At 32.9% G+C, this 21,473-nt stretch overlaps 3 protein-coding genes across 3 annotated transcripts in view; 1 reads left to right on the top strand and 2 right to left on the bottom strand.

The window, feature by feature from the left end:
- Positions 1-273: 273 nt before the first annotated feature.
- On the bottom strand, positions 274-5,443 carry LOC144853841 (phosphomevalonate kinase-like). Its single transcript, XM_078711695.1, has 5 exons — positions 5,396-5,443; positions 3,613-3,785; positions 2,748-2,808; positions 2,154-2,439; positions 274-917 (listed from the first exon to the last, which is right to left on the bottom strand). Exons 2-5 carry the CDS (start codon positions 3,702-3,704, stop codon positions 754-756), a joined length of 603 nt encoding a protein of 200 aa, XP_078567821.1. The 5' UTR covers positions 3,705-3,785; positions 5,396-5,443; the 3' UTR covers positions 274-753.
- Positions 5,250-21,473, top strand: part of LOC144853789 (3'-5' RNA helicase YTHDC2-like) — a 34,142-nt gene continuing 17,918 nt past the window's right edge. Inside the window, exons 1-9 of the mRNA XM_078711620.1 lie at positions 5,250-5,355; positions 7,899-8,028; positions 9,846-9,936; positions 10,493-10,686; positions 12,560-12,765; positions 13,517-13,683; positions 14,338-14,440; positions 14,963-15,119; positions 20,805-20,859. Of these exons, the coding sequence (XP_078567746.1) occupies positions 7,911-8,028; positions 9,846-9,936; positions 10,493-10,686; positions 12,560-12,765; positions 13,517-13,683; positions 14,338-14,440; positions 14,963-15,119; positions 20,805-20,859 (1,091 nt within the window). The 5' untranslated portion in view covers positions 5,250-5,355; positions 7,899-7,910. The remainder of the gene's footprint in view (positions 5,356-7,898; positions 8,029-9,845; positions 9,937-10,492; positions 10,687-12,559; positions 12,766-13,516; positions 13,684-14,337; positions 14,441-14,962; positions 15,120-20,804; positions 20,860-21,473) is intronic.
- LOC144854489 (uncharacterized) lies at positions 17,374-19,302 on the bottom strand. The gene has a single exon (XM_078712446.1). It carries the CDS (start codon positions 19,225-19,227, stop codon positions 17,374-17,376), a length of 1,854 nt encoding a protein of 617 aa, XP_078568572.1. The 5' UTR covers positions 19,228-19,302.

Below are 21,473 nucleotides of genomic sequence, written 5' to 3' on the forward strand. Positions count from 1 at the left end.
AGACGCGTTTATCTAAAAACCGCAGTTTTTTGGGGACGTGTTGAAAGCTGTTTAAATATTATTTTTATTTCCAATTATTTTGAGGTTAGGTTTAACAATAGTTTTGTTTATATTATTATTATTCTTATATAAATTAATGTATATTGATTAAAAAAAAACCAATTGATGTCATTTAATAGTGTGTGTTTATAACATATTTATTTTGGTATAAAAAACATTTTATAAGTCATAAAACTCAAAAAGAGTAAATAAATATAGAGGTAAACATTATGGTACAGTATGAATAACGATTTATTTGACAATATTAAAGTATATATATGAATATATATAAAATACAACTATTTAATATTAAAGTATTAGCTTATATAAAAAAATATTAAATTATACTAAACTTTTAATTTAATATGTTTGAAATGTTGCAAGTTTGTTATGTAATTGTTTACTTGTGCAGCATATTTGTTTAATCTTTTTGTCGTTAAAAAAACGTATTGTATTTTATATTTGTTGTTGAGTAGGTGTTCGTGGTTGTTTATAATACCTTGCATAATATTTGTTTTATCTGTGGTTTTATCAAATTTTGTTTTAATAAAAATTGTTTGTTTATTAATATTTTTTGTGATCCTTTTCTTTGGGTTCTGTTTAAATTGTATCAAATGTTTTTTGATGAATTTATGACTGTAACCTATTTTCTTTAATCGTAATGAGAAAAGGGTGGTGATGTGTAGATATTCTTTTATATCCATATCCATAAATTCATATTTTTAAACATCTGATCAAGAAACCTTGTTTGTGTATATCTTCAAAGATTAATGCAAGTTGAGTCTCTAGTTTATCTTCTTCTCTGTTGTTATTTGTTATTTTAAAATTCCAATCTTCAATATCATCAAGTCCACACTCAGATTCTGCATCATCTATACCTATAGGGAATAATTAACAATACAATCTTAAAATACAAAAGTAATACATTTCAAGCCCATTGCCAGGATTTTTACACACAAAATGGGGAAGAAATTGTAAAAGGCTTTAGAGGCCTATTTACCATCACTTCCGTTAGTGGTTTTAGTTTGAAATGGGCACTTCAGGAATAAAGGAGGTTGTTCAAACCTCCACTCTGGATACAAGTTTGTTAAAATGACATCTATAAAAAAAGTCAAAAAATGTTTCAAAAGTTTCTAAGATGTCTGTCCCTAAAGCTAGTCAATTGTGTGTATGTTCCATAGATTTAGAAGAACTGAGATAGTCAGCATCTCCTACATAGTCGGGTACCACTAAGGTCGGTGTTGCAAGATGTTAAGAGTCATCATCAACAAGAACTTATTATTATACAATCTTTATGCAAAAACTTATCAAGAAATTTTTCATTTTATTGTCATACACTAATGTTAATTTATAAAAAATGTACTGTTTGATTTAATTATAGTTCTTCATAATATATTAGGTTATTATTTTTTAGACTAAATAATAATTTATCTTTAAATAGATACAGTATATGGCAGCCATTTTTGTCATTGCCGGTTCATTTTTAATAGTAGTTAATCTGTATGGATGTTGACAAACATAGACACATGATGCATTAAAAAGAAAGCCTTTTGGAAGATAATAATGGCATCAGCCAGGATTTGAACTTATAACTTTGGAATTACTAGCTTTTAATTCAAATTTTCCAGCAATAAATAGAAGATTTTTGTAAATTTCATTCAAAAATATTTATTAAAAAAAGCTATATTGCCTCCCTGAAAAAATAATTTTTTTAAATGTTTTTGTTGAATATGCCATTTTAATATCACATAATTATTCACTTTGACCAGAAATTGGATTGAAAAAACAATGCCTAAAAATAACTGTAATTTAAAGCAAAAAATAGCTGTGTATTTTGTTTTTTTATAAGTAAAAACATTATTTTTTTTATTTGTAATCAACTTTATTAAAACTTTGAAATGGCATATTCAAAGTCTTTTTTATTAATCTTCATTTTTAATGTTTTGGTGGAAACTATCTTTAAAAGTTCACTAAACTAAAAGCGGTATCAGTTCCTTTATTTTTCTTTCTATTTTGTTAGAAATGCTTTGTGTCAATTTCTCTTGTATGCTTTGAAATAAAAAATCCATAGAACTAAAATAGGAACTACCACCTAAATGTTAAATTTTACAAACCTGGCACAAAATTGAAGCCTCTGCTTTGTCTTACAGACATGTCAGCTGTGATCCTCACAGTCTTTACAATATCTAAGTATTTGGTTTGAAAGTATAGAATGTCTGTTTTTCTACGTGCGTCACTAATTATCCAAATTGGAATATCATATTTGTCTTTAGTTGCTAGTTCACAAAATACAGAAAGGTTCTGTTTTCTTTTTTCTTCTCCCCAAGTAATCATTTTGGCTCTACACATTTCTTTGTATTCTGAAGATGAAAGCAGTTCTGTGAAATTCATCTCATTTTCCTTTTTAAAAAAAGATAAACAATTGTTACTTTCTTTTTAATAAAGGCATATTGTAATGAATCAATTATTTTGATGATTATTTTTCATCAATTGAATTCAGATTGTTAAAAATCAAATACAATGAGTTATGGTTTATGATGACACAAAAGTATGTACTGTATATAGAACAACATTGTTAATGTATCGTTCCTCAGTTTGTATTTTATGTAGTTTTATTTGTAGGCCTACTTTGCTGTGATTTTGAAGTTTTACATTAAATTTTACAAACACACCTATTTATATTCAATTCACAATTTATTATTGCTTACCTTGGCAAACTGTTCTTTCAGTGGTGCGGATAATCGAATTATACAGCTGTTTGGTCGATACCTAACAAAAAAATGGTTGAAAAACAACAAACATTTTTAGGGTATGTCCGTCATATACATGTATTAGGCTGCTTTTTCGATTTAAAACCTCACAAATCGCTTACAGTGAAAGAAAATTAAACAATGGCTGAGTGAAAAATAGAATTGAGCTCTGAAATTGACAAAGTCTCCACCACCTGAGAACTGACATTAAAAAAGAGTAGGTTTTAATCCCCCGACCACACCAAACCCCATTGTACCAGTACACCAAACCAATGGCCTTACTCACCATCATATTTTTCCATCATTTTCCTAGAGGAAGGGACGGGAGGCTCGAGACAGAGGGCCGGACCTCCTCAATACAGGGTCTTTCACACCACCTGTTTTTCCGACACGGTTCCGGTCCGGCGAATCGAACATTAAAGTTTCGTTTTCACAACGCCGCGTGAAAGCGAAACATTGATGTTCGATTTGGACATTCACTGCCGGAACAGGTTTGAAAGACTCTTACGTCGTCATATGATGTGGTTCATTGGGGTATTTTGTCGGACCTGGTTCAATGGGGGTTCGGTGTGGTTCAGCATGCGTTCAGTGTGGTTCAATGGGGTTCGGTGTGCTAAATCATCAGACCCAGGGCCAAAGAGACAGCCATTACAGTGTCTGCAAACTAAAATAGTGAGAGGGGCTAGTTTAAAGGTTGTGAAATTAAAATGAATACATCGCAGTTCTGCGCATTTTATGCCAGACATTAATAACATAAATGAACAACCTATGAAATTGGAAAAAACTATTTTACATTTAAATTAAATAATTATTTGTGTTTCACCTTTCGTGTATGAGTTGGGCAATAAAATCTTTACCAGATTTTCGCTTGCCACTCAGAATCAAAATAAGGGACAACTTTTGCTTCACTTCCATGTTTTTTTGTTTACTTCTTTTTGCTTGAGTGATTTTAGAAATGTCATCACCATGACATTATTTCTTTGCTTGTTACTCCCTCTGGAAAATAATTAAAATGTATCTCTTTAATTTAATTTAATAATAATCATTTCTATAAACCTAGTTTCTAAACAATATCTTAAAAGTAAATCTTTTCTGTAAACTATTACAGTTCGCTGTTCGTGTTTTTGAAGTACAAAGTAATGTTTATTCACAATAAGTAGGGGAGCAGAATTAATAACTGTAACACCATACTATTTCAGCTTATCTACCCAATGTGGCTATCGGAAAGGGTCCTCCTAAATACCAAGACCTACCAAGAACTACCAAGACCTACCAAGAACTACCAAGACCTGTCAATTTAAAGTGTTAATTTAACGAAATATGATATATATAGACTTCTAATAGCATTTCCAACAATAAAACCTTAATTTTAGCGCGATATAGACACCAAAAATGTTAAATAATCGACAAGCTTCGTGTTCGCGAAACGAACTGAGTTGATGCATACATTGCGTCACAAATGTCCGTATTGCGTCAACTAGTATGACCTACCAAGAACTACCAAGACCTGTCAATTTAAAGTGTTATTTTAACGAAATATGATATATATAGACTTCTAATAGCATTTCCAACAATTAAACCTCAATTTCAGCGCGATATAGACACCAAAAATGTTACGAAAATGTTAAATAATCGACAAGCTTCGTGAAATGAACTGAGTTGTTGATGCATACATTGCGTCACAAATGTCCGTATTGCGTCAACTAGTATGGCTCACTGACACTCGACGCAGTTCTCCTGTCATAGGCCTACTGGGTCGTAGGCCTACATTTACCATTTTTGGTGTCTATATCGCGCTACAATTGAGGTTTTATTGTTTGAAAAGCTATTAGAAGTCTATATATATTATATTTCGTTAAAATAACACTTTAAATTGACAGGTCTTGGTAGTTCTTGGTAGGTCATACTAGTTGACGCAATACGAACATTTGTGACGCAATGTATGCATCAACTCAGTTCGTTTCGCGAACGCGAAGCTTGTCGATTATTTAACATTTTTTGTGTCTATATAGCGCTAAAATTGAGGTTTTATTGTTGGAAATGCTATTAGAAGTCTATATATATATCATATTTCGTTAAATTAACACTTTAAATTGACAGGTCTTGGTAGGTCTTGGTAGTTCTTGGTAGGTCTTGGTAGGTCTTGGTAGGTCTTGGTATTTAGTAGGAGGACCCATCGGAAAGGCAACTGTTTGTACATTTAATGTTACTTATAGGAACGGTTAACGTGCTACAAAAACATGTTCAGTCCATTGAGATACAAGTTTAAAGTGGTTTTCAAAATTTTAACTTCAAACTCATTTGAAATCATTGAAATGAAAGTATAGATGTTAATTTATTATTGCCTATGACTCTGGAGTTCTTGATACCTCCATGGTTAGTCGTACCAATAGAAAATAAAAATTAGATCAACGGCTGTATACACCATATCCGTACTATCGCGCGCCGTAACAAACGCCGCCGATATCTATCTACCAAACGGTCTCCCATGTGTAGAAGGCTAGGCTAGGCCTAAAAAGTATTGTAATTAATGAGGCCTAGCTTTTTACAATAGACTATTTGTGACGTAAGTTTTTAAATATACATATTAGTAATGCACGACTTACGATTGACAGACGATGATCGGGCCCATGATGGACGATCGGGTTTATTCCATAAGGGGGACGATGCAATCCAATGCCATGGGGTACCAACAAAACGCGTGTGGACGTTCGGGCCTAGCTAGGCCTAGGCTAGGCCTAACTGTCTGTGCATGGAGTTATAAATGGTTATCAGACGATCGGGCCCATCGGTAACGGGACGATTCGGCCCTGAGACGATTCGGCCCGGGACGATTCGGCCCTGGGACGATTCGGCCCGGGACTATTCGGCCCAGGACGAATCGGCCCTGAGACGATTCGGCACAGTTAAATTTATCGGCTTTGATATGTATTTATAAGCATAAAATAAGCTTTTTTCTTCAAACTTTATTTTCAGAGAGACTATGAGTATGGGGTAGTACTACTAGGGATAAAGATGCAATAAAGCAAACATTTTGAAAACATTGTCGAAAATGATCATTTTTTAGTCACGCGAACGATGTAAACAAGTTACGCCCTCTGTTGGTCGCTTGGCGAATGCACGAAATAAACAAGGTTTTTGAAGTAATAAATTGAATATAAAATTACGTTTTTTTAGTAATTTATTATATATATTATATCAAGATTGTCAATATCAATAAATACAGATTGTTAAACACCTTTAAAAACTGGATAAATACCAAAAAAATGAATATGAATTTGGTCTAAAGTGAGACGTTTCGGTACACAAAGTGGGACGATTCGGCCCAAAAGTAGACCGAATCGTCTCACCAAAAGTGGGCCGAATAGTCCCGGGCCGAATAGTCCCGGGCCGAATCGTCTCAGGGCCGAATTGCCCATCAAGGGTAAGAGACGATCGGGCCCAATGAATAAGACGATCGGGCCCAAAACATTCTCGGAAAATTGAAAAAAAAAAAAATATTTATTCGATTTAAAGTCAGAAAAATATGAAAATATGTATTACCGAATCATACATACAACACAATAATAACATTAACAATCAAAATCAATCACATTTATTCATATCGAGAGTATTTGGTAAGAAATTCTTAAAACCAGTAGTGTTAATTAGTTAGGGGAAAATTATGATAAAATCAGAAAAATCTTTTTAATTAAAATCTTAATTTACGCAAGAAAAGCATGTTGACACTAAGCACTAAGAATGAAATGTGGCACATTATTTTATATTTCACAAAAGACTAGCGGGCCCAACGCTAAGACGATTGGGACCAACTGGTAAGACGATCGGGCTCAACGTGGTTCTGAAAATACTGGACGATCGTCTGTTCCCCTTATAAATAACTCCATGGTCTGTGTGAACGTTCGGGTTAACGAAAATGAATGAATGATTTATAATTTTTCACCATAAAATAAATTAAGGGTGTTCCATGAGTGAGTTTGTAATACATTAATAAGAACAACATTCGGAACTATTTACGGCCATTATTTGATTTTGTTATGCCCTAGGCCTACACACGGATTACAAATATACAGATCATTTCGGTCGCGCTTCGAATCAGTGCATTATTCGCGACATGATTCAAGGAAAAAGGGGTAGGTTAAAAAACAATTTTTTTTTTTTGCAAACCATAGACTTCCATTGGTGCAACAAAGAGACGAAAATGCGATATATAGATTATTTACCCAATATATATTACTATTATTATTATTAATATTCTGGAAAAATTTGCTTATAATAATATGTATTTAATTCAACAACAAAAAATAAATTCACCGATTTCCGTTTTCGGCAGTATATGCTGTATGCCCAACACATATTCATAAAATAAAATATCGAATATAAAGTGGATGTACAATATGCACCTCGTGAAAAGTAGGTTATCAGTGTTTATTTATTGACCATACTAACGACATCAATGTCATTGTAATGATATCATTTTTAAAGTATGTGTGTATACAGACGTGGATTTGATTGAATATAGTAACAATTTCTGATGGAATAATTAAAAACATGTCTTGTTCTCAATATTTATTCTCTCAGATTATTAATCGTAACAAATAATCAAAATCAAATTCTATAGACTGTGTTTGATTACTGTAATTTCATATTTCTTAGTTCTGTAATGAGAGAAAGTCCATTAAGTTTAAGAGTGCGTATCAGAAAGTGACAACGTGCATGAGATGAGAGAGAAGGACATGCACTCTGTCAATCAGTCAGCAATTTAAAACATTTCAATGTGAATTGGTAATTTATAGAATTATGATGGAAAGTATTGGAATAATTAATAAACTATAGCTGCTTACGGACTTGAAATCAACACAAAAAAGTGCTCATGGTGGTGGTACAGTAGTTGAAATTAGATGATGCACGCGGACACTAACGAAAATATAAAATACCAAACTATATTTTGGGTGTATTTTTCTTTGTGTATTATTTGATATTTTGTTAATTATGCTCCGAATTGGTGGTTTACCTATAAATCAAATGAAAAACACGACCAAAATCAAACAAATTAACTGAAAACACATATTGTATTAATTTTTTTTATTATTTTATACATTACTGTAGGTTTCAAGAAAAATGTATAAAACTAAAAAGAAAGAAAGCTGGAGACAGAAACCAATTTGTGTTGAAGAATCTCTTAGGATTGGAGTTGGTGCTTCAGTTGAAGAATTCAGATATGACGAATCTCAAACTGGTAAACAAAATAAACATTTTACAGTAAATTCAAATGAAGCTGTACATCATTTGAAATGATAGGCATAGTGCAATGTGGAAAATTGTACCCCACTAGTTAACAATAACTGAAAATCTATTATGTTTATCTGTTTTTTTGTAGTAAGAATAATTGAGTACATAGTGGCCAATTTTGACCCCTAGGCATAATTTTTGAAAATCTTTCGGGAAAACCGATTCTGAAGGATCCCTTGATTAAAGATGTATTGTCCCTTGAAACACAAAAAAATGAAGGTCAAAATTTTCTAAATCTAAATTGGCCATATCAAAGTAATATTAAAGTTATTTACTTTAAGTCGAAAATTCGAGCCAAAAGCAACAAGTTTACGTAATTAACAGGTAAATTAGTTTGATTACATTTCGTCTGGAAAATCGTCGCGAGCAAAAGTAAACAAAGATTTCAAACCATGAGTACGCATTATGCATATGCTAATTAGGATTGTTTACAACTCGTCACGGTTGAGAAGGTATTTTCACACAGATCGTGATGAAGTTTTATGATTATGCATACAGAGTAGCCAAACAAGCGCGTTTCATTATGGGGTATGTTTTGATCGAAAACTTTGACTGGAAGTCAGAGTTATTTTTTTTAAAAACGTCTGTATTTCAGTTAAATGATTTTTTTTTTCGACAAATTTTTGGTGATAGTTAATAACTATTATGATACTTCAAAATGACCCACCTTTTTTCGAAATCTGTTATTTTTAATTTTTTTGGAATTTGTCAAAGGGACAATACATCTTTAAGCATTTCTTATAGCCTTTTTTATAAAAAGAAATAGCTCAGTAACCCGCACAGTCTTTTTCTGCCTTGGGCAAGTATAATAAAAGCGCACTGATAAAAGTACAGTACTTTGACAAATTATTACAATAATAAAATTTGGAACTACTGTATTTACGGCCATTGATTTTGTTATACACTATCCCTTCACTTTGAAATATATGTAGACTAAAAGAAAGTATGAAATGCCAAATTTTAACATAAATCGATTGAAAAATACATTGCTGCGGCAACACGAATTGTTAAATTGTTTTCATGTTCAACAATATATAATTGTTCGATAGAGGGCCAAAATCACTTATTATGGCTATGCATGATATTGCATTCATTCATTCGCAACAAGCCTCTAAATTCCCCAGATAATTGTATTTTATTGTTTATGATCAGGTGGTTTAGTATTATTTATGATTTTCAAATTTTAGATGCTTTTATCATATGAAAATGGTCGGTCAAAATCTGTGCAGTTTTCTCAAAAACACTTGGAATGTTTGTAAAACCGCTTTGAAATAAAGCTAATATATAAAGCACAATGAAAACAAAGAAAATTGTATTTTTGTTGTCAAAAGTCAATACGAATTTTTCGAGTGGCCGCTTACGGAAGATAATTTACCATACAAAAAATCTAATTTTTAGTTTAAAAAAGTTGCTGCGGCCACTTACGGGAGGTACCAAATGCACTAATTAGATAGGAAGAACAAACAGACTTTTGAAAGTGCGGCCGTTTAAGGGAAGTGGCCGCTTGCGGGTGGTGGTCGCTCACAGTGGTTCAACTGTATTTCGTTCAACTTGCCCATCATGTTCTACAACAGACAGTATAGTTATAGTATTTTTTACTACATTGACATCAACATTTAAGATGCTGCTAAAGCTGATGCAATTTAATCACCAAATAACAGGAAATATTTCTTGCGTGAGAATATGTGTATTATTACACTCATTGCAGCAGTATATTTGTAAAATATCAATATAAAAGTCATTTTGTTTTGTAACTTACTTTAGTGTTGGAATTCCCCTCTTCATTGACATCTACTGAAAGAGCATATATACACCGATTAGCTCAAGAACTTGGATTGAAATCCAAGAGTAAAGGGTAAGTTGGTAGCAAGTGAAAATTTATAATTAAAATTGTGAATTGAGACTTTACAACTTCCTAATAAGATTTAAGTTGCTGTTGTTGGTCATTAAAAAAAGCTGAACAAGAGTGGTTCGGAAGAAACTATTTCAGTTCAGTATTGGTGTGCGCCTATACTAGACCACATCAAGAAAACAGGTTGCTGGTTATTCTATCTCATTCAAGGGCTTGATTCCAATTCTCCCATCATACAATAGACTGACTGAAAGTTGCAGTTTAAAACTGATGATATGCCGAAAAATAATCGTACTTCTCTGTTCTCTGACAATGGTATGTGCTCGTAGTAATAATATTGCAATATCTGGTGGAAAAGAAATGGTGCGGCTCATGGATGATACAGTACCACTATGTTGGTAGGGCATTCAAGGCTGTTTCTGTTCTTCCCTCAAAGGCTGAAAGGCCCTGTTATGTGAGCAGCACTCATAGACTATTAACACCACTTTTGAGGCTTCATCAATGTTTGATGACTTTCACTAAACTTAAAATAACTCACAATAATTTCTTACCACTGCAGCAAAGGCACCAATCGTTTCCTATCTTTGTTCAAGAAAGATTTAACATCTACCTCTGGTAGTATATCAGTTTTCCAATTCAGCCGTGAATCACATCAAGAGTGTCACAATCTACTCCAGAGATTCCCAGTTACTGTTCGAGAAAAGCAAGACCTGTTTCCCAGAGTTGAAAGAGGCAAGCTAACTGGAGAAAATGGTAAGTGATTCAAAATAGTCTGCGTTTTCTAAAATACAAGTTTAAAATAAGTTTATTAACAGTGTAAAATTATTGGTTAAAGACCCATTCCTACAATTTGGGACGTTTTGTAAAAATAATGCATATATATTACTTTGAAACATTAAACCAGGTCATTCCAATTTAAAAACGTATTATGGTATTAATTATGATAAAAAGAGAGAAACAATGCACTACCTAAGTAGCTCGCGATGAATGTCCTCTCGTGGACGGTTATTAGGCCTAGCCTAGCTAGCTAACGTACGAACATCATACGCTAGCTGGGTGAATTACAAAAAAAATACGAAAATATCAATACGCACGCAATGCATGTTGGGATTTATAGTGGCCCGCTAAAATTATTAGAATCAACTTATTTTCACGTTTTAACCGTTTAAAGATGAAAAATGGGACTTTAATTTAGAGGTCCCAAGTTGAGAAAATTACATTTTGGCTAACTTTAGTGCAACTAATTAAACATTTTTGAACAGCCATAGTTTTGAAAAAAGGTTGATTAATTTTCAAAATATGCACACAGGTTGGATTTTGAGCCTGTAGTGTAAGCCTAAATCATCATATTGTGTTTTTTGTTCCCTGAAATTTGTGGGGTTTATTTTCCGATTCTCCCCAATTTTGATCCCGCCTCCCCGAAAATTGGTTATTTCCCCACCGAAAAGATTTAGGCCTACGCTATAGCTAGGCCTAGCCTTTTTTCATCTAAAATAACTGAAATTAAACAACATTTTCCCAAAACAAACATTTTATTTCACACTTTGCAATTTCACAATTAGCACTCCTGGCACTGTTTATAATGATGCCCAGTATTTAAACAAAAGCTTTTTTAGGCCTTTGTTTCACAAATTTCAGCCATCTATCAACTGCCAAGCCAAGCACACATGTGACATAATTGTATTGTTATATTTGGTCACATGCAACAATAGGGACTTTTAGATTGAGTGTTTTTGTTTTTTGTTTTTTTTGTGTTTTTTGTTTTTTGTTTTTTGTTTTTATTAACCATATTTTTCAATTGCTGATCATTAGGGACCCTCAGAGGTTCACAAGACAAACATACACAAGATGCTCTACATAAACAAAGTCTTATTACAAGTCTTTGGGAGTAGAGTTGTAATTTTGTCCTTAGAAAAAATCCTGACATGTGATGGGACTTGAACCCAGGACCCTTGGAGTGGTAGCCAAGCATCATAACCACCAAGCCAACTCCACTCGATGTCCACATCACAACTGCACACGATGTCCACAGCCATATGGGTCGTAGTCGACTGATATATGAACATTTAGATTAAGTGGATGTTCCAGCAGTGAACATATATAAAGACCTTGGGATCTGACCTTTTAATCTCTATAGTTAGCACTCGTCAGTGCTGCTCGACCGGAATAAAAGTCCCTATTATGTGTCAATAGAGTCGGGCAATGTCCACCCACCAGGTAAAAAAAGGACTTTACTTTAAACAGATTTTTTTACATCCAAATGTCAGTGAAACACTTCCTTGTTTAGTGGAGAAGAAGTCTAGTTTATTAACAAAATTATCGTAGGCCTAGGTGGTTAGGCTATAACACGCTGGAAAGGTGTCTGACATTACCTATTGTTTATTACTGAACATAGGCAGGTGGTAGGTAGGCCTAGGAGGCCTAGTAAATTTGGTATTGGATATCCCAGATGATGTGTGCTCGAGATTTTTTGTATAACTTAATATTAGCTTATATAGCGCCCTCAATATAATTTTAAATTATTGTAGTAGGTCCTCTATTGTTTACCCGAAATTTTGTTTTTTCAACTTGCGACCTCTGGTAATTAACAATTTACTAAATTATGCTTTGTTTTTTAATTAAACAGGACAACATTTCAGAGAGGTAAACAAAACAACTGGAAGATTAAACAACGGTATTCCACAAGTTCCAGCAAAGCGTTCTGCCTCAGATCTTGATGCGTTTAGACAAACATTGCCAGTGTTTGCAAAGAAGACTGAAATATTGGCAACAATTGAGAGTAGTCAAGTGATGCTGATTGCTGGTGATACTGGCTCAGGCAAGACAACTCAGGTTTGTTTATTTGTGTTTCAATTTCTTCATTTTTTGACAAAACTCAGAATATGGTCAACCGATCCAAAAAGTTATTACAAGTTTTTGCCCTCTATTTTATTTATATTTTGGCCTAGAGTTTGAAAAAATAAAAATATTTATGTCCTTTTTATTGGCATAATACAACAACATGTATTATTTATTCGTCATCTTAAAAATTATAAACAATTGGTAGACGTTATGAAAAGAAGATAATGATTTAAGCAAAAAGATGTAAGATTTGGAAGAAAATTTAACATGTAGAAGCGCAGTGCACGCTGTTTTTAATTACTCGAAATAAAATTATGAAAATGATGATAATTTATTCAAATAAAATAATACTTTAAGTGAACAAGGGCTTGGAAGGGTGAGAATCTTAAAGAGAAAGGTCTTTTTAAAAATTAATCTACTTAACTTTAATTTAAGCATTGTAGTAGAGCTTGGTGGTTAACATGCTTGCCTTCCAATCCCAATGTCCATGTTTCAATACTGACCTACAGTAGTGCTAGAGTTTTAACTCAAAACTCGTTCAACTCTGCTCCCCCTTAGCCTTAGTTTATATGCACGATAAATTATGAAAAACTTTGTCCATCCTGTAAATGGTGAGTTACTCGCTTTTGGATGCGTATGAAATATAAAAAAAATACAAGTAACTTGTTCCAAATATCAAATTCCTTGCTTTTAAAGTTAATGGTTATTCACATATTTATTTAACATATTATTATATTCAAAGATACCTCAGTACATTCTGGACAGTCATCACAGCACTGGTCGCAACTGTAGAATCATCTGCACACAACCAAGACGATTATCAGCTTTATCTGTTGCAGAGAGAGTTGCCATTGAGAGAGGGGAGAAGATTGGTCAGACGGTTGGCTATCAGATCCGATTAGAGAGCAGGTATTATTTTAACATGCTTCAGATCCAGCCTATGACAATATTTCAACTTGCAATAACATACAACCGTATGCATATTGTGCTGGTGGTTGTCTAGAATCCGCCAAAACTGTGTCAAGGAGTTGACCAAAGAATCGTGTCTCAATTAACTGACATAGTTAATTGACCTAACTATTTGTAGATCCTAGATTGTGAGTTGTAACTAAACTCTATCTTTGTAAACAAATTAGTACTGAAAAGGAAAGATTTAAACCCACATTCATAGGATTGGTTAACAAGCCTATTTGCTACCAAACACAGTGTGAATACTTTTGTCAGTATGACATAACAAATGAATATTGTTGCATAGGTAAAGTAGTAACAATGTTTTTGCAAAAACAACAAATAATCTAAAGCCTTTTTTTTTCAGTCATTGAGTTGAAAATCATAAATAATGATAACAATGATCGAGTCGGACCTCTAATATTTACACATTTTTTTACATCATTCATGGTTTTTTTGGTTCTAATAGAGTCTATAGTGTTTTAGATTTGCAGTGCATTGAACTGTAATGTTCCCAATTTCAAGCTTAGTATCAGTAGCTTAGTATATTATTTAATCTACCAGTAAAAAGTAGATGACCACATTTTATCCTGATAATTATTATTTTTGTTTCAGGACATCACCTCGAACACTGTTGACTTTCTGTACCAATGGGGTATTGTTACGTACACTTATGGGTGGAAATCATTCCCTCAAGTCAGTTACTCATGTCATTGTGGTAATTATTAAACATTTTCATGCATTGTTTGTTATTTTCATCTTAATGATCCAAAAATATGAAAAAAAAGAGGATTTCATGAAGTTTTAATCATGTTAATCAATTCCGCAGAAAAAAAATGCGGAAAAAACAATGTTTTCACTTATTATATGAAAAAGCAAAACAAATGGTTAAATTCAACACATAAAAAACCATTGGCTGGCAGCCAATTCAACTATTTTTTGCTTTAAATTACAGTTTTTTTAGATAAATATTTTTTTTTTTCGATCCATTTTTAGGTCAAAGTGAATAAATATTATGGAACATAAAAAATTGAAAACAATGTTTTTACAGGAGGACAATATTTTTAATTATAAATCTACATAATTAATTATAATTAGGTTAAAATATAAATATAAACCAACAGAAGATTTGTGCTTACCTTAACGTTTCTATCTAATACAGGCGTTTTTGTTTTTGCTTACTTAAAAACAACATTTTGACCTCCACTATTAAACCTGATTATTATTATTGTATTTTTAGGATGAAATTCATGAAAGAGACCGATTTAGTGATTTCTTGTTAATTAGTTTAAGAGATCTTCTTGCCAGGTATCGCAACCTAAAGCTGATACTAATGAGCGCTGCATTGGACATCAATTTATTTGTTAAGTACTTCAATGCCTGTCCTGTTATCCAAGGTAATTTATATTTACTTTATTGATTTTTAGAGTATAGAATAGTTGTGTGTCATGAAGTTTAAAATTCTAATCTAACCCTAGCATGCAGTGGTGGTCTAGAAGCATATAACTTAATGTAAAGCTAGTGATCTGGAGGTCATGGGTTTGAATACCACCCAATACAGTAGAACCTTCATTTTACGTACCCTGATTTTACGTTTCCTTGATTTTACGTACGCTTAAAATGACCGATGACGTCATCATTTTCTTACATTGAGGGCGCAATTTAACAACAACAAAGCACAAAGCCATGGCTGTGTGAGGAACTCATGTGCATTCCCTACAGCAGCGACTGTTTTTATTGATAGAAAATACAAGAACATTGATATTTTATTTATAACACTTTATTTAAACTAAATCGCACAGCCTGCATATACTGTACTTTTCTAGGCCTCACATCTTGCTAGGCCTGCTAGCCTGGCCTAGATTAGTCTAGGCCTAGGAATGGCCTAGCTAAGCTAGTGACCACCTGCATGCTGTAGGCAAACACGGCAGCCTTTTTAGCTACGATCTATGTATTTGGGGGTCAATTTAAGGTCAACCTCGATTTTACGAATCCCTTGTTTTACGTACGCCTTTCGGTCCCGTACCGTACGTAAAATGGAGGTTCTACTGTAATTACATTGAAAAAACAATTGCAATTACTTTATTGTTTCCACTATTTTCAGCATGGTAAAATTACAAAATTAAAACCCGTGAAAGACAATACCTTACAGTATGGATATTGGCCAAACTTGATTAGATAATATTAAACAATAAAATAAAAATATTTTATCTTGCGGTTACACTACAACTTATAAACAAGTTACACAGTACAGTGTGGACTATGGTTACAATTTGGTTATTTTACTATAATTCTTTATCTACTCGGTAACGAAATATGTTTTTCATGTTTTATAGGCCTATAAATAATATACCACTTGATACAGTAACACATTTGCGATTTAATACTTTGTTGAAACTTCCACTGTCATAGTTGATTGAAATAGCATAGTACATGTAACGATACACCACTATATTTCTTTTGTAATTATTAATTAATACAAACGTTGAGAATCAACTGTCAGTAATAAAGTTTATTTGTATATTGTGCGTTTATATAACAGTATGGCCTACTCGCACTCACAGTAATACGTTTATTTGTACATGTGTTTATATACCTAAACTGTACCCACACTCACAGTATATTCAAATGGCGACCAAAAATGGTTAATACGTATTTACAGTAATATCCAAGTATTGCAATACTATATCTATATAGGTTTTAGGTTAATTCCCCAAGGGCCAATACATTTACCTACAGCTGGTGGTACTTGTGTTAAACCAAAGAGTTATATTGGAATGTTCCATTCATCGGAAATCAATTCATTTGTATAAACGTATATTAAATCTATCAAAATAGTATTTTTTTTTAAAAATCGGTCTGTCTTCAACATTATGATGCTGTACTTGAGCTGTTCAACCGGTTTTCAGCTATTAAAAACAATTATCGTAGGAGGAGATAGGAAAATGCGCAACATCCTCGTATTATTGTGTGCGGGTATTTTTCAAGATAGACATCCATTAGACAGTGTATACCATGATCGGAAAACACCCCTATTTGGGGCAAATCGTTGAACCTAAATTCAATAACTAATTATCTAACTCAATTTAATTAGTAAACAGGGTTACATCAGGTGATTAAAATCAGTGCCGAAAGTACGAACCAACTTTATATACCATCGAGTAAATATTCTAGAAGTAACGCGCGATTTACCAAATTTTGCCCTTGCGTAAATTTATATATAGATTCACCAAAGCTCTACGTATCTTTGTGTGTCTGTCCGGCTTTATTCAAAGAATAGGAGTCGCACAGTCTTCAAACTTGTTGGGTGCACGGTTTAAGAAAGAACGAGTTTGCATTCAATAGGTCATCAAGGTCAAAGGTTAGGCTAAAATCTAAATAATTTCTCCGATTGAGCTTAAACTTGGGGAAAACAAGTATGAGGACAGAGTATGATCTTACATCTGATGTAAAAGGTCATGGTAAAAAAAAAAAATTGGGTAAAGTCTTCAAACTTGGTGGGCGGGTAAAGCTTGGTATAAAAAAATTAACGTTTGTTAAGTCAAAAGTCATGGGCTAGTAAAACTCACAATAAACTTATATTATTCGGTAGGCTAGTAAAACTCACAATAAACTAACTCAGTGGAATAGTGACATTGAAGAATCATGTCTTTAGTAATTGAATGTTTTAATTGTGCTGTCACCATAACTAACTACAGCAACCTTACATGGGTTATGTGAAATAATACATAACTGACGTGGATCATTAATTCCATCATCTTGTTGATCAATTCTTCTGATAAATTTTCCATCACTACGGAATAGTTGTAGTTTGTTGCAACTTGCTACGATGATGTTGTCATCGTCATCAACTACAACTCCTCTTGGCTTATTCACCAAACCATTTAGGTCTCCTTTATTGATGAGTATCTTAAATGACTTGTCCTTATTGTCATACAATAATACTTGACTTTGCTTTTGATCTGCTACAAGTATTCTCCCAGTTTTTGAAAGAGTGATATCATAGTAGCTCAGAGAGCGAACTTGTTGACCGTTAATATACTGTATACTCTTTTGCATTTGTATTTTGTTCAACTGCTTACCACTATTAATGTCAAATATAAGAACACACCCAATCATATCTGCTACGTACATAACATTAAGCGACTCATCTTTGTGAATACCACATGAAAATACACCTTTACCAATGGATCTGATCACATGACCATTGTTATCACATACTTGTATGCACCTATTACCTTCATCACTAAATACTATGTTGCCATTCTTCATTTTGTACAGTCCATCCACTTTCACACCTTCTGGTAATGTAATATTACTTATATATTTTCCTGATAGCTTGTATTTGTAAATTGTATTTGTGTAAAATGAAACTAGCAAGCAATCATCATCACACTTTGCTACTCCAAAAGGATGTCCCTTTAATTTGATAGTAAGTGGTCTTAATGTAACATTTCCAATGTTATTTCTCTGTATATAATCAATTAGATTGTTTTGAATAAAGGCAATTTGTCTACTGTCGTGATGGATTTCTTCATAATTATTAATCTCATCCTTCAGTTTATTTAATACAATCTCACTTGATTCCATAGTAGGTGCTGCCTTGCTTGTTAATAACCGATTTAAGAAACTTAAATTGATTGTTCTTAATGTTGTCATTAGTACATCATTAGCTTTCTTTTCATTTTCATAAAATGTTTCAATATTTTTTTTCAGTTCATCTCCCTTTTTCTTGATTATTTTTAGTATATCTTGAACTTGGTTATCAATATCTCTAAGACTTGTTTCTTTACTGTCTTCTAGTTCTTTAGCATTCTTTGTAACTACTTTAAGCGCATTTTCTATTTTTTCAAAGGATTCATTGGCATCTTTCTTTAATTCTACTGAAGTTTGAGTTTCGAACATTTTGAATGCTGTTGCAATGTTAATTAGTTCATGTTTACCGTCCCCTGCTGCATGTTTCATTTCAGTGCATTCTATGCATATTGGTACTTTACATTTTATGCAGTACATTTCTAATGGTTTTGTGTGAAAGAAGCACATTGGTGTGTCTAAAGTTGCAGATTTATTTTGTGTCATCAATTGCACTTCTTGTACAGCAAACAGCATGTGATTGGCTGTTATTGGCAACTTTTTATGATGATTACTGCATTCATAACACAAATAATGCCTGCACTGCTTACAGTAGTGTGTTGTTTGTTCTGCTGATTCACATATGCATTTCATCTCATCTTTCTTTTCATGTTGTTGTATAGTTTCCAAAAGGTAGTTGAGAAATAAATTTTCTGCAAGTTTTTCAAGCCCTCCTTCTGGAATGGAGTCAAGTTTGCGGCAAATAGGACATGTTAATTTCCCATTGGTTTGAACCCATTTCTCCAAACACTTCAGACAAAAGCTGTGCGAGCAGCTAAGTGATTTTGGGTCTTCTAATCTTCCATTACATACAGAACATTTTAGAACTTTTTCATCAATATCTCCAAGTAGACTTAAATCATTGCTAGCCATCCTGCAATAGTAATTTGTATTGACTTATTTTCTTTGCCTGGCAAAATATCATAAAATTATAGAAATAATATAATCCATGCTTCAGTTCTAAATTAGGCTAGATTTCAGATAACTGTCTTTTATTAGAAATGGCCCTCATCTCAAGACTTTCCTTTTCCAACAAGCTTTTCATTAATTTAACATTTCCTGCTTTTATTTTTGATGTAAAGCGCATTGAGAGCCTGCTTATATGCGCTATATAAGAACAGACTATTATTATTATTATTATTATTAAACAGGTACACCTCACAAATATATTAAGTTATATTATTTACACTTCCGCAGTGCCAAGCTAAAAAAGCCTGTGTAATGTTTGGTCAATAAACCTGTGAATGACATTGGTTGCATTCATGTACACTGCCAGAAAACAACAAGAATGCATCTTCTTGATTTTTAGGTTAAAGTACTTCCCTCTCACATAAAGAGCTTAAACCCCACTGTCAAAAACAGTCTGTTCATTATACATACCCCAATTTGTCCAGTAGGGTATTACGGCTATGATCGCTCACTGGCTAAACCCAAGGGCCCCAGAGCTCTTATGGGGACTAAAAACAGCCGAGGCCTCCAGGGTGGGGGCAGTTAACGTCCTTAAACTCTATGTTACGCCACTGAATTTGTCTTAATGCTCATGAAGATGTTTTTTAAATACATCCTTGGAAAAAAATCATTCCAATGGGAAATAGTGGATATTCCTATGTTTTTATTTGTAAAAACCTTACACAAAATAGCAGTAAGTTAAAACTGCTTTTTACAGTCCCATGTAGTAGGTAAATCGAGTACATTTTAATTCAATTTATATAACTGCAAACTTAAATCTGTTTTTCCTACCCATAAGCAAGGAGATATTGCCTGTTTATCTAATGTGGCCATGCTATAAACTATGTCTTTTAATATTTTCAGCCGAAATCAGTTTAATTAAAATAAACTAAGTAAAAGCAATCAATATACAATTAATTATGATAAATACCTTATTATTAGCAACTCAATCTTTAGTTATTAAAATCTTTTCCAGCAATTAAAGTCAGTTTACAAATGTCTGCTAGTAGTTGTGAAGATTTCAGAATTACTAATGAAACACTGACCTAAAGAAATTGTTTTTTTATCTTAACGTGCATTCAGCAGCAAGCGTACTAATGAATCATCAATTATAGGATGGGAAACAAACACATTTCTAAACTTTATAAAAACAGTGTCATGAGAAAATTCTTGGTATTGAGCCAGGATGCAAGGATTAGTAATGAAGCATGCAAACCACCAACTTACAAGTGTCTAAACCAAATAGAACACACTAGCAATCATCAAATTACCCTTTTCCTGATTTTATATTTATCAAATGTTTGTTTTTACCCTTCTTAGGTGACAATATGTTATATGAAATACATACAGTAATAAATATAACAATTCCTTTTTCCTTTTAAATATTAAGATAATTTTTTTATTCTATTTTTTAATTTACAGCATTTGTGCATAAATGTTTAATACACGCCCTGCCTTAACTGCTCGGCCACTAAATTTATTATTTCTTTATTACATTTCAGTGCCTGGTAACCTATATCCTGTAGAACAATTATTTTTAGAAGATGCATTAAAATGGTAAGAATGAATTATGTTCAGATAAAACAGTCAACTCTTCCAAAACCTTTGAGAATGAGGCCTATCGCATTCTACAACAACTTCAATTTTTTTTACAAAAACATGGCATCTGATGCGAAATTAACCAATCAACTTAAAGGACAACTTGACTGAGAACCATATTTTAACAACGTATTACTATAGGGATGTACATATGATTTCAGAACCATCGCGAGATTAAATTGCTGTGACGTCACAGGTGCATCGCAAAATATACGTCGTGAGTTTTCTGGCAAAGTCTGGCAAATCGCGAACATTTCTAGTAAACACACTTTGTAAATAAATCGTAAAAAATATAAATGTTGATTTTGTTATTGTTTCTTTTGCTTATCTGGACTCATTAAGTAGATTTTGCGATGCATTTGTGACGTCACAGCAATTTACGGCGACAGCTGTACGGCGAGCGCGTGCGGCGATATCCTTAATCCCGTGATTGTTCTGAAATCATATGTACATCCCTAATACGTTGTAAAAATATGGTCCTCGGTCAAGTTATCCTTTAAGTTGTCCTTTAAGTTATTAAAATTATCAAATTATTATGATATATTATTATGCTATAATCTATAGGTGTTGCT

The sequence above is a fragment of the Antedon bifida genome, chromosome 10 (assembly GCF_963402885.1).
Source record: "Antedon bifida chromosome 10, ecAntBifi1.1, whole genome shotgun sequence".
NCBI classification, from domain to species: domain Eukaryota; kingdom Metazoa; phylum Echinodermata; class Crinoidea; order Comatulida; family Antedonidae; genus Antedon; species Antedon bifida.

Excerpts from the sequence above, each read along its gene's own strand:
- LOC144854489 (XM_078712446.1), bottom strand. The coding sequence starts at position 19,227 with ATGGCTAGCAATGATTTAAGTCTACTTGGAGATATTGATGAAAAAGTT.
- LOC144853841 (XM_078711695.1), bottom strand. The coding sequence starts at position 3,704 with ATGGAAGTGAAGCAAAAGTTGTCCCTTATTTTGATTCTGAGTGGCAAG. Across the intron at positions 2,809-3,612 it reads GCCCAACTCATACACGAAAG|GTATCGACCAAACAGCTGTA; the intron begins GTGAAACACAAA and ends TTTTTTTGTTAG. Across the intron at positions 2,440-2,747 it reads TGAAAGAACAGTTTGCCAAG|GAAAATGAGATGAATTTCAC; the intron begins GTAAGCAATAAT and ends TTTTTTAAAAAG.